Here is a 26809-nt window from a genome sequence, read left to right as displayed (position 1 = left end):
ATATTGACTTGACTAGCTAATATACTCAAAAATGTATTATGTTGGTTTGGTGTTATGTTATTATATGTCACTCCTGGTCAGAATATATATATATATCTATTTGATAAAATGTTTGCTCTCTGTTCATAGGTCCTGGATCACACCCTGTGCCCACGCAAAGACCCTGGCCTCTCCCCCACCCCTGGGCTCAAAGCCTGGTTGTCACCAACCGACCAGAGATCACAGCTGAAACAGTGAAGCCCACACCTACAGTTTCTGGAACAACAGAAAATTCCAGATTTACACTGTCTAAACCCAATCTGTCACATCATCATCATCGTCATCAAAATCATCATGTGGATGGCAGGACCCAAACCAGAGATCAACTGTTTCTGTCAAGGCTGAGGAACAGATACAGACAGGTATGATGAGGGGTGGTTTTGTGAGCGTGCAGTATGTGATAAATCTAATTGTCTATCTAAATGTTCATAAACTGCTTTGAAAACACAAACACAAATAGTAAAATTAAGTACACTAACAAGATAGAAAGTGGACCAATACTTTATGAATTGACAAGTTAATTTGCCTTGCAGTATGTATAATTTTAAGCTCATTGTTTGTAAATTTAAGTGCAAGCCTTTTTCACAGCAGACATTTTGACATGCTATCACATTACAAAATGTCTGCTGTGAAAAGGGTCCATTGGCGTCCACAGTGCACTTTCCTTTAGTCTTTCTTTTAGTCTATTTTCACTGATTCAGTCTTTCTGTCTATGCACTGGTTCAATGTCTGGTTAATTATGTGTACTTACTGTATCATAAACCAAGGTTCTGGTTTTAGTGAAAGTGAAAATGTGCATTGCAAACTTTCTGCAGTGCAAATATCAATTATCGTTGACATTAGCATTAACATTAGCTTTTTTTTTTTGCAAAACTGGTGACTGACTAGGGATTAGGAAGAGTATGGTCAGTTGGTGTAGTAGAGGGTGATGTCAGCCAGTTCAGCTCCTCTTATCCAATTTCAAAACAACATGCTCCCCAGCTGCTAGCTGTAGCTGCATAAAGCTTTTTATCTTGTTTTAGCTTATTGTTTGGTTTTAGACTTGAGTAAGGTTGAGATTAGCTGCTACCATTAACCAAGTTTTCAGCAGTAGCAGGCATCTACTTCCACCAAACAAGATCTGATTAACTCACTGTATGCTGAATTCTCAGCACCAAATAGCCACAGACAAAGTTAGCAACTAGCTGCTCAAGAAAGTTGAAGTTTTTCAAGTTGGTAGAGGCCAGAACAGAGCTAAAAGCAGAGTGAAAATTTAATTTACATTAATCAAATGGCTACAAATGGGATGATAATGTTCATCCCTTTTAGCTTAATGTGGTGGAAGGCTAATATGTAAACACTGTCTGCTAGCTTGTTTTGAAGTTCTGAAGCCCCCTAGTGGACAACAATTGATGAATGCACCTTTAAAGGATTTAAAAACAGCAAATGTTTTTGGATTACAAGGTTATGCTCTTATTAAGGAATAGCACACACCATCAGCAACTCGTATTCAGGTCAGCCTTTCAATCAGTGAAATGGTTCTGTTAGGGTAGGCATAGATTTGCAACTGGAGTTGTGAAAAGGGTGCTTTCTCCTCTCCTATTTGATGTTGCTCACTCACCCAGTGTTCATTTATGTTCGTATATGTCCCCATCAGCTCCTAATCACAGCCAGCATATAAATCCCAGCACTCACCTCAGCCAGTTGTCCGACTTCGTTTGAAACAAGGACACCCCATGCTACTCTGCATAGCCCCTATCTCCTTCTCCAGCGATCTCCTTCTCTAGCGATCTCCCTCTCCAGCGATCTCCCTCTCCAGCGACCTGTCCTATCTGGCTGTAACCTGATAAACAACTATCTGTCTCCATATCGGTGTCCCCTGCCTGTCTGTCCATAACAGAAGGTCGGACCGATACCGAAGGACTGTACCAGCACTCCCTCAGTCACTCCGTCACCTCCCATTACGGCCCATGCCAAGGGCCCATCTTTGATTCGGTGGTGGATAACAACGGCGTCCTGTGGCTCTATCCATTGGCGCCAGAAAAGCAGTCCACAGGGCAAAATCCATACCGGGGCACTCATCTGGCTCGAGGTGATCCACGCAGTCACCAGATTGCTCTCCGGTCTGCCAATCATCAACCTACATCCCGATCTGCCAGTCTTCAACCAACTAACCAGCTACTCACCCGCACCACTGCCCAGCTGCCCTGCTGCTCGCCTGTACCGCCGCTTCTCCGCCCAGCGGTTTGTCGGCTCTACCGCCCCTCTGCTCACCTGCTCCACCACCCAGCGACCCACTGGCTCCACTGCCATCTCCAGTCTCAGCGTCGCGGCGGCCTCCAGTCCCAGCACCACGGCAGCCATCACTCCCTGCTGGATGGCAGCAGACAGCATCCCCTGCTGGATGGCAGCAGACATCACTCCCTGCTGGATGGCAGCAGACATCACTCCCAGCTGGATGGCAGCAGCTCCTCGCTCCCGGACTCTCTGCCGGACCGCAGCAGCTCCTCGCTCCCGGACTCGCTGTCGGTTCACAGCAGCATCCTGCTCCCGGACTCCCTGCTGAATCGCAGTTCTCTCCTTTCTCGGCTGGATCGCAGCAACTCCCTGGATTCCCTGCCGGTTCGCAGCAGCATCCTGCTCCTGGAATCCCTGCCGGTTCAGAGCAGCATCCTGCTCCACCGTCTGCTAATCACACTCCTGCTCCCCATCAGCTCCTAATCACAGCCAGCATATAAAGGCCAGCACTCACCTCAGCCATTTGTCCGACGTCGTTTGATACTCCCCATGCTACTCTGCATAACCCCTATCTCCTTTTCCAGCGATCTCCTTCTCCAGTGATCTCCTTCTCCAGCGATCTCCCCCTCCAGTGATCTCCCTCTCCAGCGATCTCCACACCAGCGAGTCTTCCCTCCAACAGACTCCCCCATCTCCATACCTGCACAACTGTCCTATCTGGCTGTAACCTAATAAACAACTATCTGTCTCCATATCGGTGTCCCCTGCCTGTCTGTCCGTAACAGTGTATAAATGCAGGGGATTTTCCATACTGACGTAAGATGTTTTTGCTGGCAATTTGTTTTTGATTTCAACTTGCTAGCAGAGATGGGATTAAATTCCAAGTTAATATCCAGGTTAATAGTATAATAATTGATCATTTTAATTTTTCCAGGCGCAGCTTGATCGCATCGCTCAGCTGGGGAGGATGCTAACACCCAAACCTCGCACTAGCTACCACAATCCTCCATCTCCCATCACACCTAAACCCAACCCTCTATTTCCACATAGCCCTTACACCGCCAAACCACCAGCACCCACTGATTCTTACACTTACACCCTGCAGCCTCCAAACCCTGCTAAACCTTCATCATCATCATTCTCTGGTTTCATCCTGACCCCTCGTCCTTACCACCCCACCACCCCTGGAGTCCTGTATGGAGGTCGGTGGCCTGTTGGAGGTAGGTGCACAATTGAAAACAAATAGCCGATGTATTTATAATGGAAATGAGCAGGACCTTTTAATATATTTTAATCAGTGATAATTATATTATTTTTTGCTGTTTGAATGCATCTTTGTAGCAGGACGAATCAGCTCTCGGCGGCCCACGGCTGCACCTCCTTTCCCATTGGTGTTGGGAGCTGAAAGTGGTGGGGTGAAGCCCCGTATTACCACTGTAACCACAGCTAGTGTGTCAGTACTGGCGGAGAGTGACATGTTCCTGCCTTGCAAAGCAACAGGGAATCCTGAACCCAACATCGCATGGACCAAAGTTTCCACAGGTAAGGGAAAAAGACATTAAAAAAGAGAAAGGGAAGGAATAAGGGCAAGCAAATTACCACAAATGGCCACAGTCTATGTGTTGCTTTCAGCTTATTCATCTCATTGGCCCTGGGTCAGATCTGCCTGTTGCTGTATCTATTTTGATGCTATCACTGGGGAACACCAGAGACAGAAATTTTCATTTGGCACGTGAGTTATGATTCTGAAATTAAATATCTCCCTCCTCATTGTCTCCTTATCCCTTGTGTTCCCTTCTCAGGTGCCACCATCCCAGCCAACACAAAGCATGGTCCCCGTTTTGAAGTCTTCAAAAATGGAACTTTTGTTATTAAAAACATCCAGCTTCAGGATAGAGGCCAGTACCTCTGCGTGGCTCAGAACAGGTTTGGATCAGATCGCATGGTCATCACCTTAGCTGTCCAGACTGAAGCACCCAAAATCCAGCCCCCCAAGTATACAGAGATAGCAGTTTACTTAGGGAAAAGTGTGACTCTTGACTGCCTTGCTTCGGGAAAACCACCTGCCCAAATCTCCTGGATTCTTCCAGACAGGATGTTTGTACGTGAGGTCGGGACTGTTCACAGTCTCCTTTCTCCAGTGTCTCTGCTTCAAAATGGAACCCTGCAAATTCACTCTCCTAATTTCTCCAGCAAAGGGGACTATAAATGTATTGCAAGCAATGCAGCAGGTGCTGATACAATCACTTATCATGTCCATGTGGCAGCTCTGCCTCCAAGCATCAGTGAAGGAGCAATGGATACTGTGATTATTCATCCAGGTATAGTACAGATATTTAAAGTCATGCAAACAAAAAACATTTTCATTTTCCCATAACAGAAAGTTTTCCTCATGACATGACTGGTAGACAAAGACAATAAAATGTTCGCAATATCACAAGTACTCTAAACTAATAAAATCACATTTCACCAGGCAGGAGTGTGTATGTCCACTGCTCAGCGAAGGGTGAACCATTGCCCACTCTGAAATGGACGCTCCCAGCAGGCATCCATGTTAAGCCATCACAGTTTCTTGGACGCAGGCTGTTTGTCTTCCCCAATGGGACGCTGTATGTGAAGAATGTTTCGCCAGCTGATGCTGGGAGGTATGAAATGTGCATTTCTTTTAGTCTATTTTCATATGATACAGTCTTTCTTTCTATGCACTGGTTAAATATCTGGTTGAATATGTGTACTTTCTGTATCATAGACCAAGGTTCTGGTTTTAGTGAAAGTGAAAATGTGCATTGCAAACTTTCTGAGGTGCACTTTCTGCAAACATCAATTATCGTTGATATAACATTAGCTTTTTTTTTTTAGCAAAGCTGGTGACTGGCTATAGGGATGGCATGTTAGGTTGGTCTGTCCATCATTTTGGTCCAGACTGAAATATTTCAACAACTATAAGATGGAATGCCATGACATTTTGTACATACATTCCTGGTCCCTAGAGGATGAATCCTACTTTCTTTGGTGATCCCTTAAATTTTCCTCTAGCGCCACCATGAGGGTGACATTTTAGTTTTTTAGTTAAATGTCTTGACAACTATTGAATGGATTCCATGAAATTTGGTACAGATATTCAAAGTCTCCAGAGGATGAATCCTGTTGATTCCAATTACTTTTCTAGTGCTGCCAGCAGATGAGTTTTAAGTTTTAAGTTATCAAGTGAAATAGCTTAACATCTACTGGATGGATTGGCACAAAATTTGGTACAGACATTCATAGTTTCCCACTTGATGAATCCTAATGATGATCCCCAGACTTTTCTCTCAAGCACCACCAGCAGGTTTACATTTTTAGCTTTGAATGAAATGTCTTGACAACTCTTGGATGGATTAGCATGAAATATGGTGCAGGCATTCATGTTCCCCAGAGGAGGGGGTGCCATCATCAGGTAAAAATTTCAATTAGTCCAGTACTACTATGATTTTTGACCAAATACCTGCAAAACTAATTGCATTCCCATCAGCCTCAGAAAGCTGCTAGCATGTAAGCACATAGGAAAAGTGCAATGGGATAACTTATGTTATGAATTGTCGCTATATAAATAAAATTTAATTGAAATAAATATCTTACTCACTTGTAATTGGGACATACCAACTGTAAATTTTAGAGGTGTTGTATACTGCATTTAAAGTCAGAAGTTATGTACCATCTGACAATGTATTGTATTCATGTCCCAAGCAATACAAATTTATAATTCAACTCAAAGTAATCAGGCTGTTTAAAATGTTCTGATACTGTTGATCTGAGTTCTTAAACTGAGAGAAAAAGTCACCAGGCTGCTATCAATTCTTCCACAGGTACGAATGTTTGGCCACTAATGCCGTGGGCATTGCCAAAAGAACCGTCCTGCTAGAGGTGAGGGCAGATTCCCCTTCCTTCTCCCGCCAGCCTCCTCCTCCTCTTCCCATCCCTCCAATCCACCGCCATGGTGTGCCATCCCGCCAGCACTCTGTCTCAGCTATGTATGGTTCTGCTGTCTACCTCCACTGTCCAGAGTCTACCGGATCCACAAGAGGGACCATCTGGCAGCTACCCTCCAAGACTATCATGGAACATCGATACAGGTAACATACATGTAAATTCATAAATCAGTACATTACTGACCAAATTATTAATACATTAAAAGGTTTTAGTCTCCATTAAACTTGACTGACTGCTTTAATCTCAACCTCATTTCTCTCCCCCATCTGCCTGCAGTCCTGAGAGACCAATTAAAGTCTTCCGTAATGGGACTCTAAGGATACTTCAGCTAACAGAGCTTGATGGTGGAAACTATCTGTGTGTCTTTCAGCGGCCCAATGGGGAGGACATGGAGCTCTTCCAGGTATGAACAGGACAGATAATGACTTCAGGCAGGTTAATTTTACTGCCAACTCTTTTCCATTAGTCTTCATTTAAATTCTGGCTGAAAACACTTTTTTTCATTAAGAATCCCTTCCTTGTTAATGAGTATCAAAGTCACTCTTGCAAAGATGTCTAACATGTCTTTACGACGGTGTAGTCCCTCATTCGTCCAGGAGTGTTCCATTGTAGAAAAGGTTTCAGTCGTAGTCATCTGGACACTGTTTTCAGAATCAAGACGTTTCGGCTCCCATCCGGAAGTCATTCACAATTGAGAATGACTTGAGAATGATGGGAGCCGAAACGTCTTGATTCTGAAAACAGTGTCCAGATGACTACGACTGAAACCTTTTCTACAACATATCTTTACACCTTCTATCAAGATTCAAAGATGTGGTCTGTCCTCACAGTTAAGAATAGGATTAAAATCTTTCTGTATATGGCAAAAGCTGTAGCAGTAGTCATTCAGTGATCAATACTTGACTAAAGTCTGTCTCTGTATTTTCCAAGCTTTCACTGAAATGTTTTTTCACATTAAAAGTTCTTTATGTATTTGCTCATATTTCTATATGTATTTGCTTTATCAGGTGGAGGTGTTAATGACCCCTCCCAGAATCGAACATGTGAGGACTGCACAGACCAGGGTCACCTTTGGAGAAAATTTCCAGGTAGCTATATGTATTTAAAGTAGGATGAGCTGGGTCAGCCATTGTAGGCGCTTTTCCATATCACCTGTGTTTTTTAGTGTCTTCTATTTATTTTTCAGTATTTTATGATTTTATGCTTACAAATACATTTGATCTTATAATAAGACAGCAGGGTCTCATTTCCCAAAGGCATCTTAAAGCAGTATTAATTAAAGGAAATGGCTGACTCTTTAGGAGCTAAATGCAACACTGTGTTCACCAGGTAGTAACTAACCGTGTCTGTCTGCTGTTTGGTGCTCGGCATGTATTAGCATACAGTGGGTTTACCAGAGCTTTTTTGCTGACAACAGCTGCCTGCTGCGGCTAGAAACAAGGTTGATGAGGGTAGTGAGAGTAAACCAAAACAGTAAAGTTGCGGGCCATATTACCAAAACAATGATGGGTTATAATAATAATCTTGAGGTTCGTCACTACGAGCAAGCCCTTTCAAATTACACATAGTCGTTTGACCAATTGCTATTGTAAAAATATGGGTTTGGGCAGCTTTAAATTGAAATGAATACACAATAAACAAGTAAATAAACATTATTTCCTTTTTAGGTGGACTGTGTTGCAACAGGCCTCCCTGATCCAGAAGTTTCTTGGAGTCTCCCAGATGGAACTTTAATCAACAACGCCCTTCAATCAGACGACAGCGGCCTTCGCAGCCGCCGCTATGTTATTTTTGGTAATGGAACTTTACTTCTCCAGCAAATGGGCAAAAAAGACGAGGGTGACTACACTTGTTATGCCAAGAACCAACTGGGCAAGGACGAAAGAAAAGTGAGCGTCAAAGTGGGACCGAATGCTCCAAAAATTAGATTAAAATCACAATCACTGGTGACAGCTAAGTTAGGAGAATCAGCTAAATTGAATTGTCAGGCAACAGGTGAACCTACACCAAAAATCACGTGGATCTCACCAAGAAATGATGTGATATCAATGATATCAGACAAATTTCAGATCATGGAGGATGGGATGTTAGTGGTGAAAAAAGTAATACTGGCTGATGAAGGGAAATATGCATGTGTGGCACAAAATTCTGCTGGTGATGACGTTAAAAACATGAAACTTGAAGTTGAACCCCAGGAACCCTTTATCAATGGCATGAAAGGGAAGAGCACCACGAAGGTTTTGGCTGTTTCCTACCAAACAGCGCTACTGGATTGCAGAGTGGAAGGGAAACCCGAACCAAGAGTCTGGTGGGTTACTCCCTATGGCCACTCACTCCCAACTCCCTACCTGGGCGGTCGCTTCCAAGTCCACCGGAATGGGAGCCTGGAGCTGAGAGGGGTTAGGAAAACAGATGAAGGGAGGTATATGTGTCTGGCTAAAAACAATCTGGGTGAAGCCTCACTTTTGGTTGAATTAGACGTAGCATCACTAGCCGAGAAACCAAGTTTTGCTGTTCCTAATATTGAAATCGTACCAATAAAGCAAGATGGTGGGGCACTGATGCTGGAGTGCCCCGCTCGTGGCAAGCCAAACCCAGAGTTTGCATGGGTTCTACCCAATGGGACAATGTTGACACCTGGTGTTAGACTCCAACGCTTCACACATCATCTGGGTAATGGAACTCTACAGATTGCTCAACCGGTTGCAAGTGATAAGGGAGTATACCGGTGCCTAGCAAAAAATGTGGCAGGACAAGCGGAGAAACGTTATGCGCTGGAGGCGGGCAGAAAGCCAGTGATCAGAGGATCAACAGGTATGTTTTTGCATCTTAAATTAATGAAGTCTCCTTAGTTTGGTCAATAAAGAGACCAAGGGTGTTTTCAAACCAATCAGTGGATGGGTTGGTAAACATTTGACGTTTCCCCTTGGTATGGTTTGTTTTCACACAGGAAAAAATTCAAATGAACCAAAACGCATCATTAAAAGTCACACAGATCTGCCCAAATGAATCATACCAAGGGGGAAAACAACCCAGAGTTTAATTCAATCAGGCTAAATAACACAAGTTTGAAAACGCCATAAAACCATATGAGGAATCAATGGGAAATCTGGCCATATTGCCTCACTTGTATTGCATCTTTTGTTCTATCTATCATTTTTGCATGAAATGTACTTACTGTTATAATTTTACTTTTCCAGGTGGGATGAAGATCACTTATGGCCTTAATCTCAACTTGCCCTGCACTGTGGATGGCTGGCCACCGGCGTCAATCACATGGACCCTACCTAATGGTCTTGTTTTGGACAAACCTCAAACTATTGGGCGGGTATCTTTTCTTGCCAATGGGACCCTCCAACTCAGGCAGGTCGCCACATTTGACAAAGGAACATACATCTGTCAAGCCTCCAACTCATTTGGCTCGTCAACACTATCCTACCCAGTTGCGGTGATGCTTTTCCCACCACGTATCACCAATACGCTGACCTCAATTACAAGAGTAAATCGGGGATCACCAGTGACGTTAAATTGTATTTCAACTGGTATTCCCAAGCCGGATATTTCATGGACGTTGCCTGGACGCACAACACTGCTTCCACATAACCGGTTCACAGTGCAGGGAGGGATTCACATGACAGAGGAGGGCAGTCTGGTCATACAGAATCCCATGCTTATGAACTCGGGCATTTACAAATGCAACGCTAAAAACGCACTCGGAACAGACTTTAAATCTACTTACCTACAAGTGGTCTGAGTGACAGTTATAATTATTCTACTGAGAAAATCTCACAGCAGAATTAAGACTGGATGAGGATTTTTCCATCAGGATTTAAATATACTGCATAATAAAGATACTCTGGAGAGAGACTTAAAACTGCCTGACTGGTGGCTTTGCTTGAGATACCTTGCAAAGCGGTTTCCACTGAACAATGAAGTTTCAAATGTGGACTTCACAGTTAACATTCAGCTTTTGTGATTTTTAACTGCAGTTTTTGTTTGTTTTATGGCGCAACTGTTGCAGAAGCCTTTTAATTCTACATTTCGGACCTTAAAATGCATTTTCACTTTCAAAGTGCCTTTTTTTGCCTGCTCAAAGCTTTGCTTTTCTGGCCGTACAACATTATAATTTTACCTCACAGTACAATCATCACACTGCTTGTTCTGCAACTTAAATAACTTAAGACTATTCTCTCTTGGGATTGATATATGTAAATGTAATGTGTACCCCTTATATGATTATTATTGTCTATGTGCTGGTAGAATTACAATTTACAGTGATTTCAGCTGTACATGGCAAATATTCAATTGCTCACATCACAAAATAGACACTTGACCAGACACCTAGAGGCTTTCCCCAGTGAACTTTAAAGCAATTTGTTTTTGCTAAATTTGCATAATTCTTGCACGTGGGTATATCATCAACTACTATACTCATGTGCTTATAAAGTGCCATATTTTATGACCTTTTAGTGAGCAGTGACTCTTTTCTATGAGGATACAAATAACCCCTATTGCTGCTCTACAGTGTGTATCAGCGAATGAATTACTGTATGTATCAATGTCATTTATTCATGTTCATAATGGTGGTTAAGTTATAGCTTATAATAGCTACATTGTGAGCTTACAGTAGCTGTTAACAGTTAAGGGACTCCAATACAAAACAAAGGTACACATAACAAACAATATGTAAGTGTATAATTTATAAGTAAAAAATAAAACATACAGGTATGTATTGTTGTTTTTTATCAGTCAGATTTACATTAGTATTCACAAATTATACATTAAGTCGAATGCTTTGCGAAATGCAACGAAAACCTGTTGTGGCGCAGCTCAAGGCATTGGAAATAATGGGTTTCAGAGTGCAGTGGTGTTGCGCTGCGTGTGAAAGGGCCCTCACAGTGCTGACATTTGAGGAAAGGGAGAGCAGGAAGTGGAAATGGTGGAAGCTATCATATTAGCCTAGCCTAGCCTATTAGCTGTATTGCTCCATTCACTTTTATTTAACCCTCCTTTGTCAGAGTATAAACTACTCCACAACAGACACATGGTTTACACACAGTTATGAGACAAGAGTTGATGGTACAATACGTCTTTTAAATATAGTGTGCAAACTTATTGTCCCGTTAGCGACCGAGCTAAGCTGATGAGCCAACAAGCTTACTGACTGTCAGTTACCTTGTTAGCTCTGAAATCTCTTGAAAATTTTTATTGAAAGAAATGGTGTACAATGGTACACAAAATGCTGGGGAGGAGTAAAGTACAGCATCGTACACCAAAAATAGAGAGAAGTTTGGAGAGCTAATTGTGATAGACTAGCACCAACCCGGCTGGTTAGTGTGTTAGTGGTTAGCTCGCCAGCTACAGTAGTTCACCAACTCGCTCTGCCACTTCTTGGTGTGACCGTGGCCTTGTGTGTTATAAACTTTAATTCGTGTGAGGTGTTAAAAGTAAAATCATGGCATTACTTTTGTATCATATGTTCTGCTTTCAGTCTTTAGGTCATGTAATTGCCATTAAGAATCAAAAGTATATTCAAGTTAATTCTGCATCTGAATGCTGCGTGGTTTTTGAATGTGTGCACAAGTCTACAGCACTTAATTAACACACCAATTGTGATATTCTGCTACATGCTTAGAGGATGTTCCCCTCCTTGAGAGCAATGTTAGTGTTTCTGTCTGTCTGTCTGTGATGTTTTGTATGTCTGGTAGGCTTGTGAGATTTTGGAGTTAGATTTTTTTTCCAATACAACCAATCCAAATCCAATACAACACATAGATTTTTACATATATTAGTTTTTATCTTCACTCTTACTAAAGTATAACATAGACAGACTTGATCTCTTGATTTTTATCCATTCATATTGCTCTTAAAGCTTAAGTGGCAGCTGTTGCCTGGTGGTGGCATGACTGCAACTAAACAGCCATGACTGTTACATGTTTAAAAATGTTTCTGATGATGAGTGATCTCAGTTGTTTCCCTATGCTTGAAACAGTATCCCTACTGTATTTTATGCTATATTAGATGTAGCACACATGTTTGTAGCACCACAACCACAAGTGTGAAACCAGGACATTGTTTTGGTGTGTATGCATCCAAATGTGTGTATGTATGTAAATGCATTTTATATTTCACTGTTGGTTTGTGTTCACCAGAATGTGAATGTCCCACTGAGCTTTGCTTCCAGACAAACAGGCTTTTGACTGAGGAAGAAGGCCGCTTTGTCAGACACAAGCATTGGGATTGTTCGGCACAGTGTGAGTGTGTGTGTGTGTGTGTGTTTGTTGTGTGTGTGTGTGTGAGAAAGAGATTATGTGTGTCTCTTTGAGAGAGAGTGTGTATGTCTGTGAGGAAGAGATGTGTCTGTGTGTGAGGGGTTGTTCAACACAGTGAGTGGTGTGCCTGTATGTGTGTGTGTGTGACTGTGTTACTGTGTGTGTGTGTGTGTGTGTGTGTGTGTGTGTGTGTAAGAGAGACATTGACTTAAAGAGGGAAAACAGGACAAGTGTTTGGTATTTCTGTCTGCATTTCAGTCTGATATCAACAGACAGGCAGTGTGTGTACACATGCACAAGTGTGTGTGTGTGCGCAAATTGGGGGGGTTGGGGGTGGATGCAAAGCAGCTCAAACACACGACAGCACTTCGCACAGCTACATTTCCTGCGGTGAGTTACACTGATTTCCTTTCTTTCTTGCATTTCATACCTCCAAAACAGCTTTTCAAACATTATAAAAAAGCTGCCTGATTCCATGAAAATTTTAGATATCGCGCGTGATCAAAAATTAACATAATGGATATCCCATCCATCCTGCATTACTGAAAGAGTGAAAGCTAATTGTAAGCACGCCATTTAGATAGTGATCACAGGGAGAAACATGCTAATTGTGAGATTGGGAAGAGAGCTGCAAGGAAGGAAGCTAAACGCTAGCGGTTATAGTATCATTTTTCACCATGCACTGTGAATCCTGGAATGGCATTTTCAGTCAGTTGGTCAACAACTTTAATCCAGACTGTAATATCTCAACAACTATTGGATGAATTGCCATGAAAGTTTGTACAGATATTCATGCTCCCTAATCCTAATGACTTTGGTGATCCTTTAACTTTTCCTCTAGTCAGGAGATCATTTTTGACATTTCTTTACCAACTATGGGATGGATTGGCGTGACATTTGGTGCAGCCATTCATGTCCCGCTCAGGATGAATTGTAATAACTTTGGTGATCCCCTGACCTTTCATCTAGCATTATCATTAGGTCAAAATTTTGATTTGTCCAATATTTTGGTTTATGACCAAATAACTGCAAAACTAATGACATTCCCATCAGTCTCTGCTGTACTTTGTGTTTAGTGCTAATTAGCAAATGTTAGCATGCTAAAATGCTAAACTAAAATGTTGAACATAGTAAACATTATAGCTGCTAAACATCAGCAAAATTGTCATTGTGAGCATATTAGCATGCTGATGCTAGCATTTAGCTAGTACTCACAATGCGGCTAACGTGGCTGTAGACTGTAGATGAAATTGCTTTGTGTTGCTTTTATAACCCATAAGAACTGATAATTCAGATAATTGACTCCAGAAAATTGCAAATATGCCACAAATTTCATCTTAAAAACTTCAAAATCTGAATGTAAAACTCATCTTTGGGTGGTAGACATTAATTTGTTCATTATTCACGAGCCAACCTAGATTGGCAAACATTCTCCCTGCTGAGCTGCCTTTGAGCAAGAAACTGAATCCCTATCAGAACCACTGCTGTTCTGTAACTTTGAAAATGTCATTTCAAATTTCAAGCTTACAAACACAAGATGTTTTGTAAGATTATATTACATGCTGTTATTATGCTGTTTGTCCTCTAGTTCTCGTCAGCCTATACCCAGCAGCCCTCTCTGTAGCGAGGGAGCGAGCTGGTACTGATTCTGCATCACAACACCTGCTTGGTCTGAGAAAATAAGAATGGACAAAAACAAATCATGTCAGGAAACGATTCGATTGACTTTAAGGAGTATACCAAGTATTGCCTTTGAAATTGTTTCATTTAAAGGCAGTTAATAAATGATTTTGTATTAATGTCGATTTGAATGGGAATTTCCTGGTATTTTTGTTATTCGTTGTACCTTGAAGGACAAACTATTCAGGTCTGGGATCTGGCGGACGCTACAATCCCCTGCTACAACACAGCCATGTTGGTTTATGGAATGTGATAATATGACCAGCTGATCAGATCACATGACTAAATAGCCTGAGAAAGTCTGTTTCACTTTCTCTCTCTGTTAAAATCCCCACTGATAGGTACCATCACATTGTTTCTATTATCAGTATTGCAGCTGCATTATATTTAGATCTACAGTATTTGGGTGAAATGTTTTTTTAGTATATTATCTGGAATCACAGTCTTCTTTTGGCAGGTGATTTTAAATGTTTCAGGAACATCATATATATGTGTTTAATGTATATATACGTATATATAAGTATATGGTATATGGAGAAAATAAACTTCTACTAGTTTGCTAAAGCTAATCCAAGCCTTATTGTACTTTACAATACCACCTCCTATCTTCACACTATAAAATAAAATTAAATAAAGTTATAAAATAATAGAATAATCCTATAGTGCAGTTACTTTGTCTGTGACTCTTAACAGCTTGCTTAGGTCTTTATAGTGTATTTAAATCATGTTGCATAGGGAACACTAATGTGCAATGGTGAAAGAAGTATTCAGATCCTTTACTTAAATACTTAAGTACCAATACAACAATGTAAAAGATACTTCATTACAATTAAAAGTACTGCTTTCACAATCGTATGTAAGTAAAAGTACAAAAGTATTATTAGCAAAATAATTCTTGTGCACAAAAATGACCACTGTAACTATATATTATTATATATTACATTATTAGATTGTTAATACTGATGCATCAATGTGTAAGCAGTGTTTTACTGTTGTAGCTGGTTGAGGTGGAGGGGGTCGTGATATGATTTATGGGACAGGAAAGAAGAAACGTTCTCCTACACAAATTTGTATTCATTTTCTGGACTTTAATCGTTGCATTTATTGTATTTCATTGTTTAAATGAATCTATCAAAGACGTCTGGAGGATAAATCATTCTTTGGTGGAACTGCTAACAACTCATAGACATCTGAAATGTGAGGAGCCCCAACTAGACAGTGCTTTTTTTGTAAGGGCTCACAAGCCAGACAGGTTGAAAACTACTGGTTTAATCTTCAACAAGTGTATCATCAGTTTTTAATGTCAAATCTTAATCTGTAAAGTAGTAACTCTAACTGTCAGTGTAGTGGAGTAAAAAGAACAATATTTTCCCACTGAAGTGTAGTGGAGTAGAAGAATAAAGTAGCACAGTTCTTGAGTAAATGTACTTAATTACTTTCCACCAGTGCTAGTGTTTCTGTGGGACTCAGAAGTGCTCAAATAGTGACCTCATACTTCATGAGTTTTTATGGTATAAATATAAAATAGCTCTATATCTTTCTATAGAGATTTATGTACAGTATCTGTGTGAGTCACTGGTGAGTTCATAGTACTCTTAAGGCACATTATATTAGACCTGGCTCTCCAATTGTATCACTATAATATTTTACTTACATTTCTATAGGTATTGTCCCTAATAGCATTATTTTCATCTGGTGTTAGAAAACTGATGATTTTGAGTCATTTAAAGTCATTTTCTTGTTGTATTTATTTAGCATCTTACTACAGACCTTTTTTAATAGGAAAAATAAAACTTATTCTGTATAAACTATGGTTGTCCTGTCTTTTACAACGCTTCTCCCTTTAAGGCCACACTCAGCTGCTGAAAGCAAGCATCGCTGGTATTGTTGCATCTCTGGTCTCCTCCTTCCTTCCTCCTCCTTTCCCCTCCCTTCACTCATCCATCCATTCGTCCACCCCCTCTCGTCTCCACACACGCAAAGCGACTTGCGCATCGCCTCCTCCGGCATAATGACCAACGATTCCCCGGAGGAGGAGACCCGAGCCCCGGGCGGCGGCGGCGGAGGAGGTGGAGGAGGTGGAAAAGGAATCACGCGAAGAAACCGAGCAGACGACAATGTCACCATCCTGACATCCTCCATGGATTTACACAGAGCCAGCCGGAGCCGAGCCAGTAGCAGCAACGATGCCGCCCCGAGCCTCACATCCTCCGTGGATCTGAGCACCTCCTCCCTGGAGCTGAGCATCCAGACGCGGATCTTTAAGATCATCGTCATCGGGGACTCCAACGTGGGGAAGACCTGCCTCACCTTCCGATTCACCGGAGGCAGCTTCCCCGACAAGACCGAGGCCACCATCGGCGTGGATTTCAGGGAGAAGGCGGTGGAGATTGAAGGAGAGACTATCAAGGTAAAAGCAACACAGGGGCTGGATGTTGATTAGTGGTGTTTCCTCACTCCCCCCCTCCTCCTCCTACTCCTCCTCCTCTTCTTTTTGTTGATCAGCTGCAGCTCAAAGTCTGCCAGTGGATCACACAGGGCCTATTCTTACATTTTATCCTCACATTCTGAAACAACAGACTGCATTTCACAGCACTTAAGAATATCTTTATGGATCATTTTTAATTCAAAGTAGGCCTGCACTTTTACATGATGGAGAAATGTAACACCTTATGACAACATAGGCTTTGTGTGTCCTTACCTAAAGGAAGAAAACATAACAATGAATGTCATTTGTATGGCCAAATGAGGGTTTGGGGACATATTTCTATGGAGAAATGTATATATTTTTACAAGTTTGACAATAAATGTTTTAGTATATTTAGTATATATAGTAGTGTTTTCTTAATGTTAATGAAATCTCAGCTGATACTGGCAAACCTTTTAATTTGAAAACAATTTAATCAAATTGACAGGGGTGCTGCTTTAAATTCTGATGCCCCTGAAAACAGTAAATATCTATAATCCTGGGTAGAGCTGAAACGATTAGTGGATTAATCGATCAATCTAATTAATCTAATTAATTAATCTGCAACTATTGATAATTGATTATTTGTCTAAGTAATTTTTCAAGCAAAAGCTAGAACATTACCTGGTTCTAGTTTATCAACCGTGAGGATTTGCTGCTTTTCTTTGTGTTATATCTTTGGGTTTTAGACTGTTGGTTGGACAACAAAAGCAGCTTAGAGACTTCCCCTTGGATGTGATTTTGAGACATTTTTTGGACTAAACAATCAACTAATTGAGAAGATAGCTGGCAGATGAAATAAGAATGAAAATACGTGATAGTTGCAGCCCTAATTCCAGGTATGTTTTAGGGCCCCTGTCCAGCTCTAGCGTCCCTGATCCATTCATTTTTAGAAGCTTACATTGCATTTTCTAACAAGTTCCTCTGTTGAACCCATAACTAAAATCAGCCATCCACTGTTAGACTGTAGTATATCACATATCATATCAGTCACAACAGATTCTACACACGTAAAACCAACAGCATTAGGAATGTAGGCCATAGTACCGTAATGGTATCCTGGTAATTGCTTAATTAAATTTGAATGATTTCCAACATAGTAGCAATGCTTATTGGCAGATGGAGCTAAATCAGTTGAAGTGCAACAGTATAATAACAGGCTCGTTGAAGTATCATGACAACTAATATTGGTCAAGATTTTAGTGTTCATATGTTGAACATTTACTCACTTGACTAAATATTAGGCTTTTTATTGAGCCCTCTTACTCTGTCGTGTTACGTACATACCCTCCCCCTCCTCACTTGGCCAGCGAGTGTGCAACCTCTATATCACACATGCGTGTGTAGGTTCCCTTCCCCCGTTTCTGTCTCAGTAGAACAGTCTGTCTGCAACCTCCAGATGCCCCCTAATGCTGACTCACAAACACACTCTCACACAGACAACAACACTACACCTGTTAGGTCAGCGTGTCTGAATCATCGAAATTCTCCTCAAAACGCATGCCATGCACATACAGTACGATCAGCATTGCGAGAAAGCGTAAATGTCACTCTTTTGATAAATTTAACTAATGTTAATGGTCTGCATGTCCTTTTGGTCCAGAGCAAAATATCTTGATGACCGCTTGCCATTCATTTTGTTGTGGACATTCATGGTTCCCAGAGGATGATTCCTAATGTTTCTGGTGACCTCCTGACCTTTAATGTTGTGCCACCATTAGGACACAATTTCCGCTTGCACAGAAGAATTATCAGCATCTAACGGACGGTTTGCCATAAAATAAATACTCTATGTATTTAGAGAAATGACACTTTTGAGTAAAGGATTTATTTTAGTTTATCTTGTGACATATCATTTGTGTCAAGCAGACAGGTGTTTTAGATCCAGCAGGCTCCAGGATCATTTATCGTCAGAGCTGAGACAGGAAGCTAAAATCCTGTGTATTTGTGTGTCATCCAGATGGTGATTTCATTGCCTCTACAGTGGACTCTCTCATGGACTGGTGCAGTAAGGCTTTGAAAAAAAAAAGGTTATGATCCAACTCCATGGCAGCACAAGTCAAAATTTCACTCACAGTTTATGCATAACAGGATTAGCATATAATAAAAATCCACTAACTGTACACAGATCTAGCGCACAGATGAGCAACAATAAATGTTATAAGCTGCGGAGGACTAAAAATAGCAGAGCAGAGCACTAAGTAAAGATGTACGGTGTCAAAATAATGGTGATGATTCTCAGGTTTGTGTGACATATAGCTAAGATATCTTACAAACACTTTCAAGTTGTTACTAAGTCAAAATGATAAATAACAGAATACAGATCTGTAACAAAAGGAGACATTGGTTTAAAAAGACATTTGCACTGATTAGAGGTATAAAGTATATAGAAAGCCTTATCATAATTTTTGTGAGATCTGTTTTGTGCATGGTCAATGTTCTCAGCTTGCTGTCATATTATGGGACGACCAGTGTTCAATAAAGACCTTGATGCTTTGATGTTATGAGCGGCATTAAATGCAGCATTCAACCTCGGATGCTAAAAAGCTGGGCTTGTCCTTTCAAATGGTAATAGCAGACAATTCACTGGTCCTTTTTCACCACAGGCCTGGGCCTGAGTGTTGGGAGACGTCCATGTTGATATACAAAGTGCTACTGATTACACAGGCAACCAAGACTTTCAGACGCCGACAATTTCAGCACAATATACAGTGCGGTATATGTGACCTAGCATGAGCCTTGAATAATTTTTACTCTGTCTGCATGCTGACATGACTGAATTTTATTTTTAGGTGAGATCAATGTCAGTACTAAACTGAGAACAGGCAGTGAAAAAAAAGACATTGTTGACTAGGGCAGTGAATAACACTCATAACACATTTGATAAACTTGCCTAGCCAACCTGTACACATTGTGGCCTGTGTCACTACATTTGATTTTGGCATATACATGCTGTTTACAGCAAAAAGCAGACCTGCCTGAGGCCTTTGTTAATGATTAAGCAAAAATGCCCATTGTGATATAGAGCAGTGCTCTCTTGAGACCCTGTAGCCAGGAATATCTTAGCACTCTTTCCTGTTGACATGGTACACTGTCATGTACTGGTTCTTGTAAGCCAACTCATTGTAGCCAGATTCATATTTGTAGTTGTCCGCTGAGATTAATAGAAAAAATAATAAAATGATATATAATAAGCTTGGATGTCTGGATTCTGTCACTCTGGATGCTGTTATTTCTCTGACATCCGAATCTAGCACTGCCCGTGGTTTATGACTAGTCTGGATATTCTGAAAACCACAAACACTAAGATTCAGCCTAGGAACTCATACATTGATATTCACTCTTCTTTTTTATTTTACCTTTAGTTAACCAGATAAGTCAATTGAGAACCAATTCTCATTTACAATGACGACCTGGCCAAGAGGCAACGACAGGAGGCGAGTCATTAAAGACATTAAAACACAGATACAGCTAGTGAGAGGAAACAATATTAGACAAAATTAAAGTATCACAATATATACAATAACAGTGATCTATGTACTGTGCTCCAGAGAAGCAATTTCAAAAGCAGGTGCAGTGATCAGAAACTATCTCTGATCTCTTCTTCAGTCATATCAAAACACAGACGTATCTTGTCTGTCTCCACAGGTGCAGGTATGGGACACAGCAGGCCAGGAGCGCTTTCGTAAATCCATGGTGGAACACTACTACCGCAATGTCCATGCAGTGGTCTTCGTGTATGACGTCACCAAGATGGCCTCCTTCCGCAACCTACAGACATGGATAGAGGTTGGTAACTGGTTCAATACATTGCAAACCAACTAAATAGCCTTTGTCAGTGTAGAAAGGGTTGAAGGAGCACACTTTCAGCCACTGAGCACAACCCATGTCTTGACTCACAGGCATTACTTAAACTTTTGGCACCATGAGCATCTCTCCAGTTTCCATTGTTCCTACCGGTCCTTCCCCAAGACTATTTACGAGCCGTGGGTTGACACTGTGATGTTTCTGTCACAAAGCGTGGTTGGCATCTCTGAATTCTAATGCTGCAACAGTTCTAACCACTGCTGTGAGCGAGCCAACAAAGCCCCAGCTCATCATTAAGAAAATGAATTATTCAAAGGGGTTTGTGTAGTTGTGTTTGTAGGAAAAATCTTTCCAATGTGTGCTAAAATACTGTTACTACTACTACAACTATGTCTACCATTATCTCTACTGGCACTGTGGCTACTATTCCTTGTAATAATAATTACAATAGTCAATCGTTAGTTCCTAGAAGTTGCATCAGCAGTAATAATAATAATGGTTAGTTAGTAGTAGTTGATAGTCGAGACTACTTGCAGAGTGAGTAGTAATATTAGTGTGTTTCTTTGTGTTTGTGGTAACATTAGCAGTAGCGCTAGTATTTGCAACAGTTTTACAATTAGTAAAATATCAGTAGTACACATTAGGGCTCTAGCTGTCACTTTTTCAAAAAATCTACTTCGAATGACTGAGAACTAACACATCATTTAGTTGAAATCATTTAAACGTAGCCTCCTAAAAATAACATTACGTTGTAAATTTAATGTGGCTCTGTGGGCCTCAGCTTGAGTCACAAACTAGCAGGTGACTACTGTAAAGCAGTTACTGTATATTTGAAAGGCCTCGGATTAAATGGCCTCATCTTTACCCAAGGTTTTTCCAGCTATGGTGCTGGATCCAAAATGCTTCCACACATTACTTCTCAGATGTTTCGTGTCATGATTGTCCGTTCACACGTGGGAGAAGTTTGCCTTGAGGGCTTTCTGGCTTCTGTTCGTTGCAGAGGTCGTTTAACTAGTTGTTGTAGAAGTAAAATGATGTGCGACTAATGCTGAAGTTATGCCATGTGAGCAGAATGGAAAGAATGGGGTTCTTATGACTTAGAGACCTTCATGCTTTATTCCAAGATGGTTACCCCCAGTGCTAGACCTGTCGTCACAAAATGTAACTTTGATCATGCTACATGTTTGGTAGGTTTGTAATAGGTGCAGATATAAACATGCTGTGCAGGCTTTATAGCTCATTTTCAAATGGCTGAATCAATTCTATTAGTGTTAGGAGTTATTGTATTGATTTTATTTATATTGAGCTGTTGGGAATGGTGGCTGTATAGCCATTTTGGCACCAGCACTTTTTTTTCGCCAAATGGGACATATTGTAACTGTCATAAATTCCTCGTAATTACAACTAAGAGGCTGACGGTAAAGTTTTTTCCAACCAGCTGCTCATATTAATGGACACATATCATTATATAAGCTATATTCTGTTGTGTTCCAGGAGTGTAATGGCCATCGGGTCTCAGCATCAGTACCTCGAGTCCTGGTGGGAAACAAGTGTGACCTTGTGGGCCAAATACAGGTGAGTGTACTCAAGCAAGGACCACTACACAATATAATACTTTATTTACCTTCCTAGACTGATTTACTTCCAAACCTTTGTGCTTTCCCAGGTGCCCTCCAACATGGCGTTGAAGTTCGCTGACGCCCACAACATGCTGCTGTTTGAGACGTCGGCCAAGGACCCGAGGGAGAGTCAGAACGTCGACTCTATCTTCATGTCGCTGGCCTGCCGCCTGAAGGCCCAGAAATCCCTGCTCTACAGAGACGTGGAGAGAGAGGATGGGAGAGTCCGGCTCACACAAGAGACTGAAACAAAGAGTAATTGTCCTTGTTGAGGAAAAGGAGGAGTGGGGGGCCTAATGGAGGGGAAGAGAGAAGAATAACTGTACATGTCAAGGAAGAGGAGGAGAGGGATGATGGGACAGTGAGGCTAAAATAAGAGTCTTTTAAATTAAGTGCAACTTTTCTGGTTTAGGAGGAGGATGGGGGGGTTGAGGATGACACTAAGAGCAATGTGTTAGCAAAGGAAGAGGATAGGGAGGAGCGAGGATGGTGAAGATAGAGAGAAAAGAGGACAAAGGGATTTGGGAGTTTATTAACAATTCTGAAATGAGACGATGTTGCCTTTTAGACTACAGTGTATTGTAGAAATTCTTCCATTTGCTCAAACATAGACAGAAATAGTAAAGTAAATATACTTTCAGTGTGCCCAGTGCACAGGCAAACACAGCACTTTTAACATGTGAGTCATTTGGGGATCCACAACAAACAGTCTTGACTGTTATTTCCTAAACCAGCCCTGGTTTGGTGTTTGTCACAGCCATTATTGAGAGCAACATTCTGAGGCAACATATTACAACTCTTAAATCACAGTCTTATATTTGCAACCTTTATCTACTGCCTTAGAAAGCTGCCTCTGTCTTGGTTTGAAGAAATCAGTCAGGTTTCAAGTATTTTAACCACTCGAGATGATCTCGGTTCATACAACCAACTAAACACTCTTGACAGCCTCTTCAGTGGGAATATCAACTGTCTGAGAGGATGAATGAGACTCTTTTTATCTCTGAATTTTAACGTACCTGATATCTATCTAGGTCAATCCTTCACAAGTAGGACAGTTGACTTAAAATCACTGTGAGATCACGAATACATGGGAAAGATGAGAAAACACATCTTAGACAAAGTTGATGTGGATAAAACAGGGGGCAAAAAGTCCAGATGAGCTTAAAGGGCCTCTGCAGGAAGACCTTGACAACAAGGTTTCCTGAAAACAGACCCTCTAGAGGTTGTCAGGCAGCATGTCACAGATTGATTTAGAGGCTGTAAGATCCCTTTACCCTTATGCAGGAGAAATGCTCTCTCCTACAAGGAAGGGCCGTCATGGCAAGGCTCCCTTTTTTCTCATCTAATCCTGATGTAAACACAGCCACTCCATGCTTACCCTCTGGCGGAGTGGCTTATCCAGCTTTCCCTTTGTGTGCAAATGCAGAAACATCCAGTCTTTGCCGTATGTGACTTCAAGATATCCAGTCAGCCGCAGCAATTCCATATTCTGTAATGAACTTTTTCAAGGTAAAGGCCTTCTGTCTGTCTTAGATGATGTGCTCTCCACATCAGTATCACTGCCTCCAGTCTCAGAGAGGACAGGAAAGATGATAGAAAACTGTGACCCCCTGTATACATAATGGATATATTTATACTGCTACACAGCCTGAGCCTGGATGTGTGGACTTTTAAGCCAGTGAGTAAGTCCAGGAGTATCCGAGCAATGGATGACACAGGCTGCATGAAACACTGTAGAAAGCCATATTCATGAATTACTCTACACAGTGATGCAGTATGCTTTACATTGATATAGCTCCCAGCTGGGTTGTGGATGGAAGAACACACTGTACATTACTCAGTGTTGGAGCTACGATGCCTTTGTAATAAGGCATCAATCCACAAGACTGACTGTGATGCCGCCAATCTGATTTAGCAGCACACTCACCATATCTTACCCTAATTTAACATTATAGCCTACTTTTGAGCAGTGCTATAAATATATATTTGGATGCCATGTGTAAAAAAATTCAGATCAGTGAGCATTTCAGACCCGTGTTCCCTCCAAGCTAATTCATTCATCCCATCGACTAATTTAAATACTGTGCAAATCCAAGTGAAATCCATAGCGCTATTGTCTGAGCGATATCAGTTATTGTTGATTTTTATTCAGAAATTCTCCTCCTCTGTTCTTCCTCAGTTTCAAACATGATTGTATCACTAGCAGCAGGATCAAGCAGCCGTTACAGGAGAATAAATTACTGTAAAAGACCAGGAGCTCTATTCTTTCTCATTGTATGTACGGGCAAATCTGTGACATGCAACCCAGAGCCATAGGTTCAACGAGAGCTGGGCGAATGAACACACAAATCATCCATCCATTCATCCATTTTCTAAACCACTTATTCTGTTCCCCTGTACCAGAGGAGGGGTACACCCTACAACTCTTTATCTGTTAACAAATCTTTCTGGCTCTGTTAGGTTAGCGTAACCTGGCTAATTTAGTCGCTGTAATACAAGTGAGATGACTGTAGAAAAAAGAAGAACGTGCCTGCACTTCCTTCATAAACTTCTGATCTAAATAGAATAACATTTGACTTTGTTTCAAATGACTGAAAAAGAAAAAGGAAGATATAAGTAAGTTAGCCTTGTTATTAGCGTGTATCACTCATCACAGTTATGAACACACATAAAGCTCTCTCTCTCTCTTTTAGCTGTGTTTGCAGAATTTCAGCCTTCTCGTCCCGGTGGAGGCTGGACAGAAGCGCTGAGGCCCGGAGTGTTAGTCCACCAAGACACTTTCATGTCAGTTAGCCTAACGTTTGTGCATGGTGTGGTAACACTCTCTTTTTCTTTTTTAAACATTTGAACTCATAACCAATTTGTATTTTATCCAGGTCTAAAAGTTAAGAATACAGATGTACAGTATGTTTGCTTGCCTTCCTCTTTCCCTGTACTATATTTTATTTGTTACAATATTTTGCTCTTTTTTTTTTTTTTGCAGTTGATTTGTGTCTTTTTTAACAACCCATGTTTGCTCTTAAAAGGATGCCTTGACATTTTGAAATTTAGTCTGGTACTTTTATTTATCTGCAAAAAGTCACAATGTAAAAAAAAAAAAGAAGGTTTCTGTATGTGCAATTAATAAATATCAAGTACACTCGGTACAACACATCAGTATGGGGAATGGGTCTTTGCGTCATCAGGGCACAATCTCTTGATGAGGGTACTGGAGCTGAAACGATTAGCTGGTCGACAGCAAATTAATCTGCAACTATTTTGATAATCGAATCATTGTCTAAGTGATTTTTCAAGCAAAAATGCCAAATATTCCTCTGGTTTCAGCTTCTCAAATGTGAATATTTGCTGTTTTTCTTTGTCTTATATGACAGTAGACTGAATATCTTTCGACTGTTGGTCGGACAAAACACGGCATCTGAATAAGTCAACTTGGGCTTTGCAAAATTGTGGTTGTAATTTTTTCACAATTTCACAATTTTTTCACATTGTATACACCAAACGTTTAATTGATTCAATGAGAAAGTAATTGGCAGATGAATCGATAATGAAAATACTTGTTAGTTGCAGCCCTGCAGGGTACAACACATCAGCAGTGTTTCCCTCCCTCAGAGAACATTGGTTATATATAGTAGTAGTACCTTCAGGTAATGCATATTATAGTGCTAATGCTGTCAGCCTGTAGACTACCGCTATCCTGTCATTGATTTCAGGGTCATTTCAACGCTTATACCCCCCAATAAAATAATTATATTCTAATAATGTAATATTTACTAATGTATGTGGGGGAAATCCCTTTCCCTTCCACAGGAGGAGCTCTATGGCGTCACAGTAAGCTCAACAGTGCAAAAACAGAGAAAAGAACAAAATCAATAAAAATGTAATTAGAAAAATGATTCTGTAAACGAGGTGCTCAAATAGTCAACATGAAAAGACACAATTATAGATAAAAGCCTACTTTGAGCTAAAGACAAGAAAGTTGGAACCAAGTAATGTTTTAAATTATTTCAGGTTTATTGTCTTAAAAAAAAAAAAAGGTCTTTATCTGCTTTTACATGTCTCTTCAACTTTCACTCCAGTTTTTTATTTTCAGTTCCAACTCCAATGTTTTGTTAGTGCCTATTTTGAAAAGACCACCTGTAGCAACCTGTGTGACTGACGCAGGTCAGCCTGCTGGATGAACTCAGTTTTTATTGCCATTTTTATGGATAACAGTTAATCTGTTTAACATGGAACCAATATGGATACATTTCTGTTTACGCTCCACTGAGCTTAATGTGACGCCACAGAAGTTGGAGGTCGGGCAGCTACAGAACAGCAGCACTCGCTCAACGACTCTCCAGCATGATGGATGCCTGCTGACACCCTCATCCTCAGGGGTACAGTACATTCTACCTAGTCAGTACTACAAAACATTTCAGATTAAAAGTCAAAATACCAAGTTACTCCTTTAACAAAAGCCTTAAGAGTGGTGTTACTTGATTTTATTGTTAAATCTGAGATGACAATGTTTTTTGGCTGTGGGTTTGTTATTGTTTTGGACTGTATCAGATTGTCTTCTACTCTATGTTTCATATGTAACATTGTGGTTGTTACAATCTCACAAAGGGACTTCTGATAAAACTGCTGAAGAAGCTTCACTTGACTCAGATCCTCGTTCTTTGGAGACCAGTTCAATCATTCTACACCAAACGTTTCTCTGAGTGATTAAACTTGCGTCAGCTTTTGGGATTATGTGCCCC

The 26809-nt window shown here is 40.8% G+C and overlaps 2 protein-coding genes across 3 annotated transcripts in view; both read left to right on the top strand.

The window, feature by feature from the left end:
* Nucleotides 1-10947, top strand: part of si:ch211-159i8.4 (matrix-remodeling-associated protein 5) — a 37158-nt gene extending 26211 nt beyond the window's left edge. Inside the window, exons 8-17 of one of the 2 annotated variants that reach the window (XM_044204349.1) lie at nucleotides 130-401; nucleotides 3191-3476; nucleotides 3601-3798; nucleotides 4059-4577; nucleotides 4730-4901; nucleotides 6102-6368; nucleotides 6502-6628; nucleotides 7233-7313; nucleotides 7893-9039; nucleotides 9426-10947. In XM_044204349.1, coding sequence (XP_044060284.1) covers nucleotides 130-401; nucleotides 3191-3476; nucleotides 3601-3798; nucleotides 4059-4577; nucleotides 4730-4901; nucleotides 6102-6368; nucleotides 6502-6628; nucleotides 7233-7313; nucleotides 7893-9039; nucleotides 9426-9979 — 3623 coding nt within the window. In that variant the 3' untranslated portion in view covers nucleotides 9980-10947. Of the gene's footprint in view, nucleotides 1-129; nucleotides 402-3190; nucleotides 3477-3597; nucleotides 3799-4058; nucleotides 4578-4729; nucleotides 4902-6101; nucleotides 6369-6501; nucleotides 6629-7232; nucleotides 7314-7892; nucleotides 9040-9425 lie in introns of both variants that reach the window. The other variant, XM_044204348.1, reaches the window with a different exon arrangement.
* Nucleotides 10948-12740: 1793 nt separating this feature from the next.
* rab33a (RAB33A, member RAS oncogene family) lies at nucleotides 12741-26707 on the top strand. Its single transcript, XM_044204351.1, has 5 exons — nucleotides 12741-12887; nucleotides 16026-16587; nucleotides 20293-20433; nucleotides 21946-22026; nucleotides 22118-26707. The coding sequence occupies exons 1-5, from the start codon at nucleotides 12835-12837 to the stop codon at nucleotides 22340-22342; spliced, it is 1062 nt and encodes a 353-aa protein (XP_044060286.1). The 5' UTR covers nucleotides 12741-12834; the 3' UTR covers nucleotides 22343-26707.
* Nucleotides 26708-26809: the final 102 nt, after the last annotated feature.

This window comes from Siniperca chuatsi, linkage group LG8, assembly GCF_020085105.1.
Source record: "Siniperca chuatsi isolate FFG_IHB_CAS linkage group LG8, ASM2008510v1, whole genome shotgun sequence".
Classification (NCBI taxonomy): domain Eukaryota; kingdom Metazoa; phylum Chordata; class Actinopteri; order Centrarchiformes; family Sinipercidae; genus Siniperca; species Siniperca chuatsi.
The sequence above is the reverse complement of the archived record's forward strand: the minus strand, read 5'-3'. Positions and strand labels throughout refer to the sequence as shown.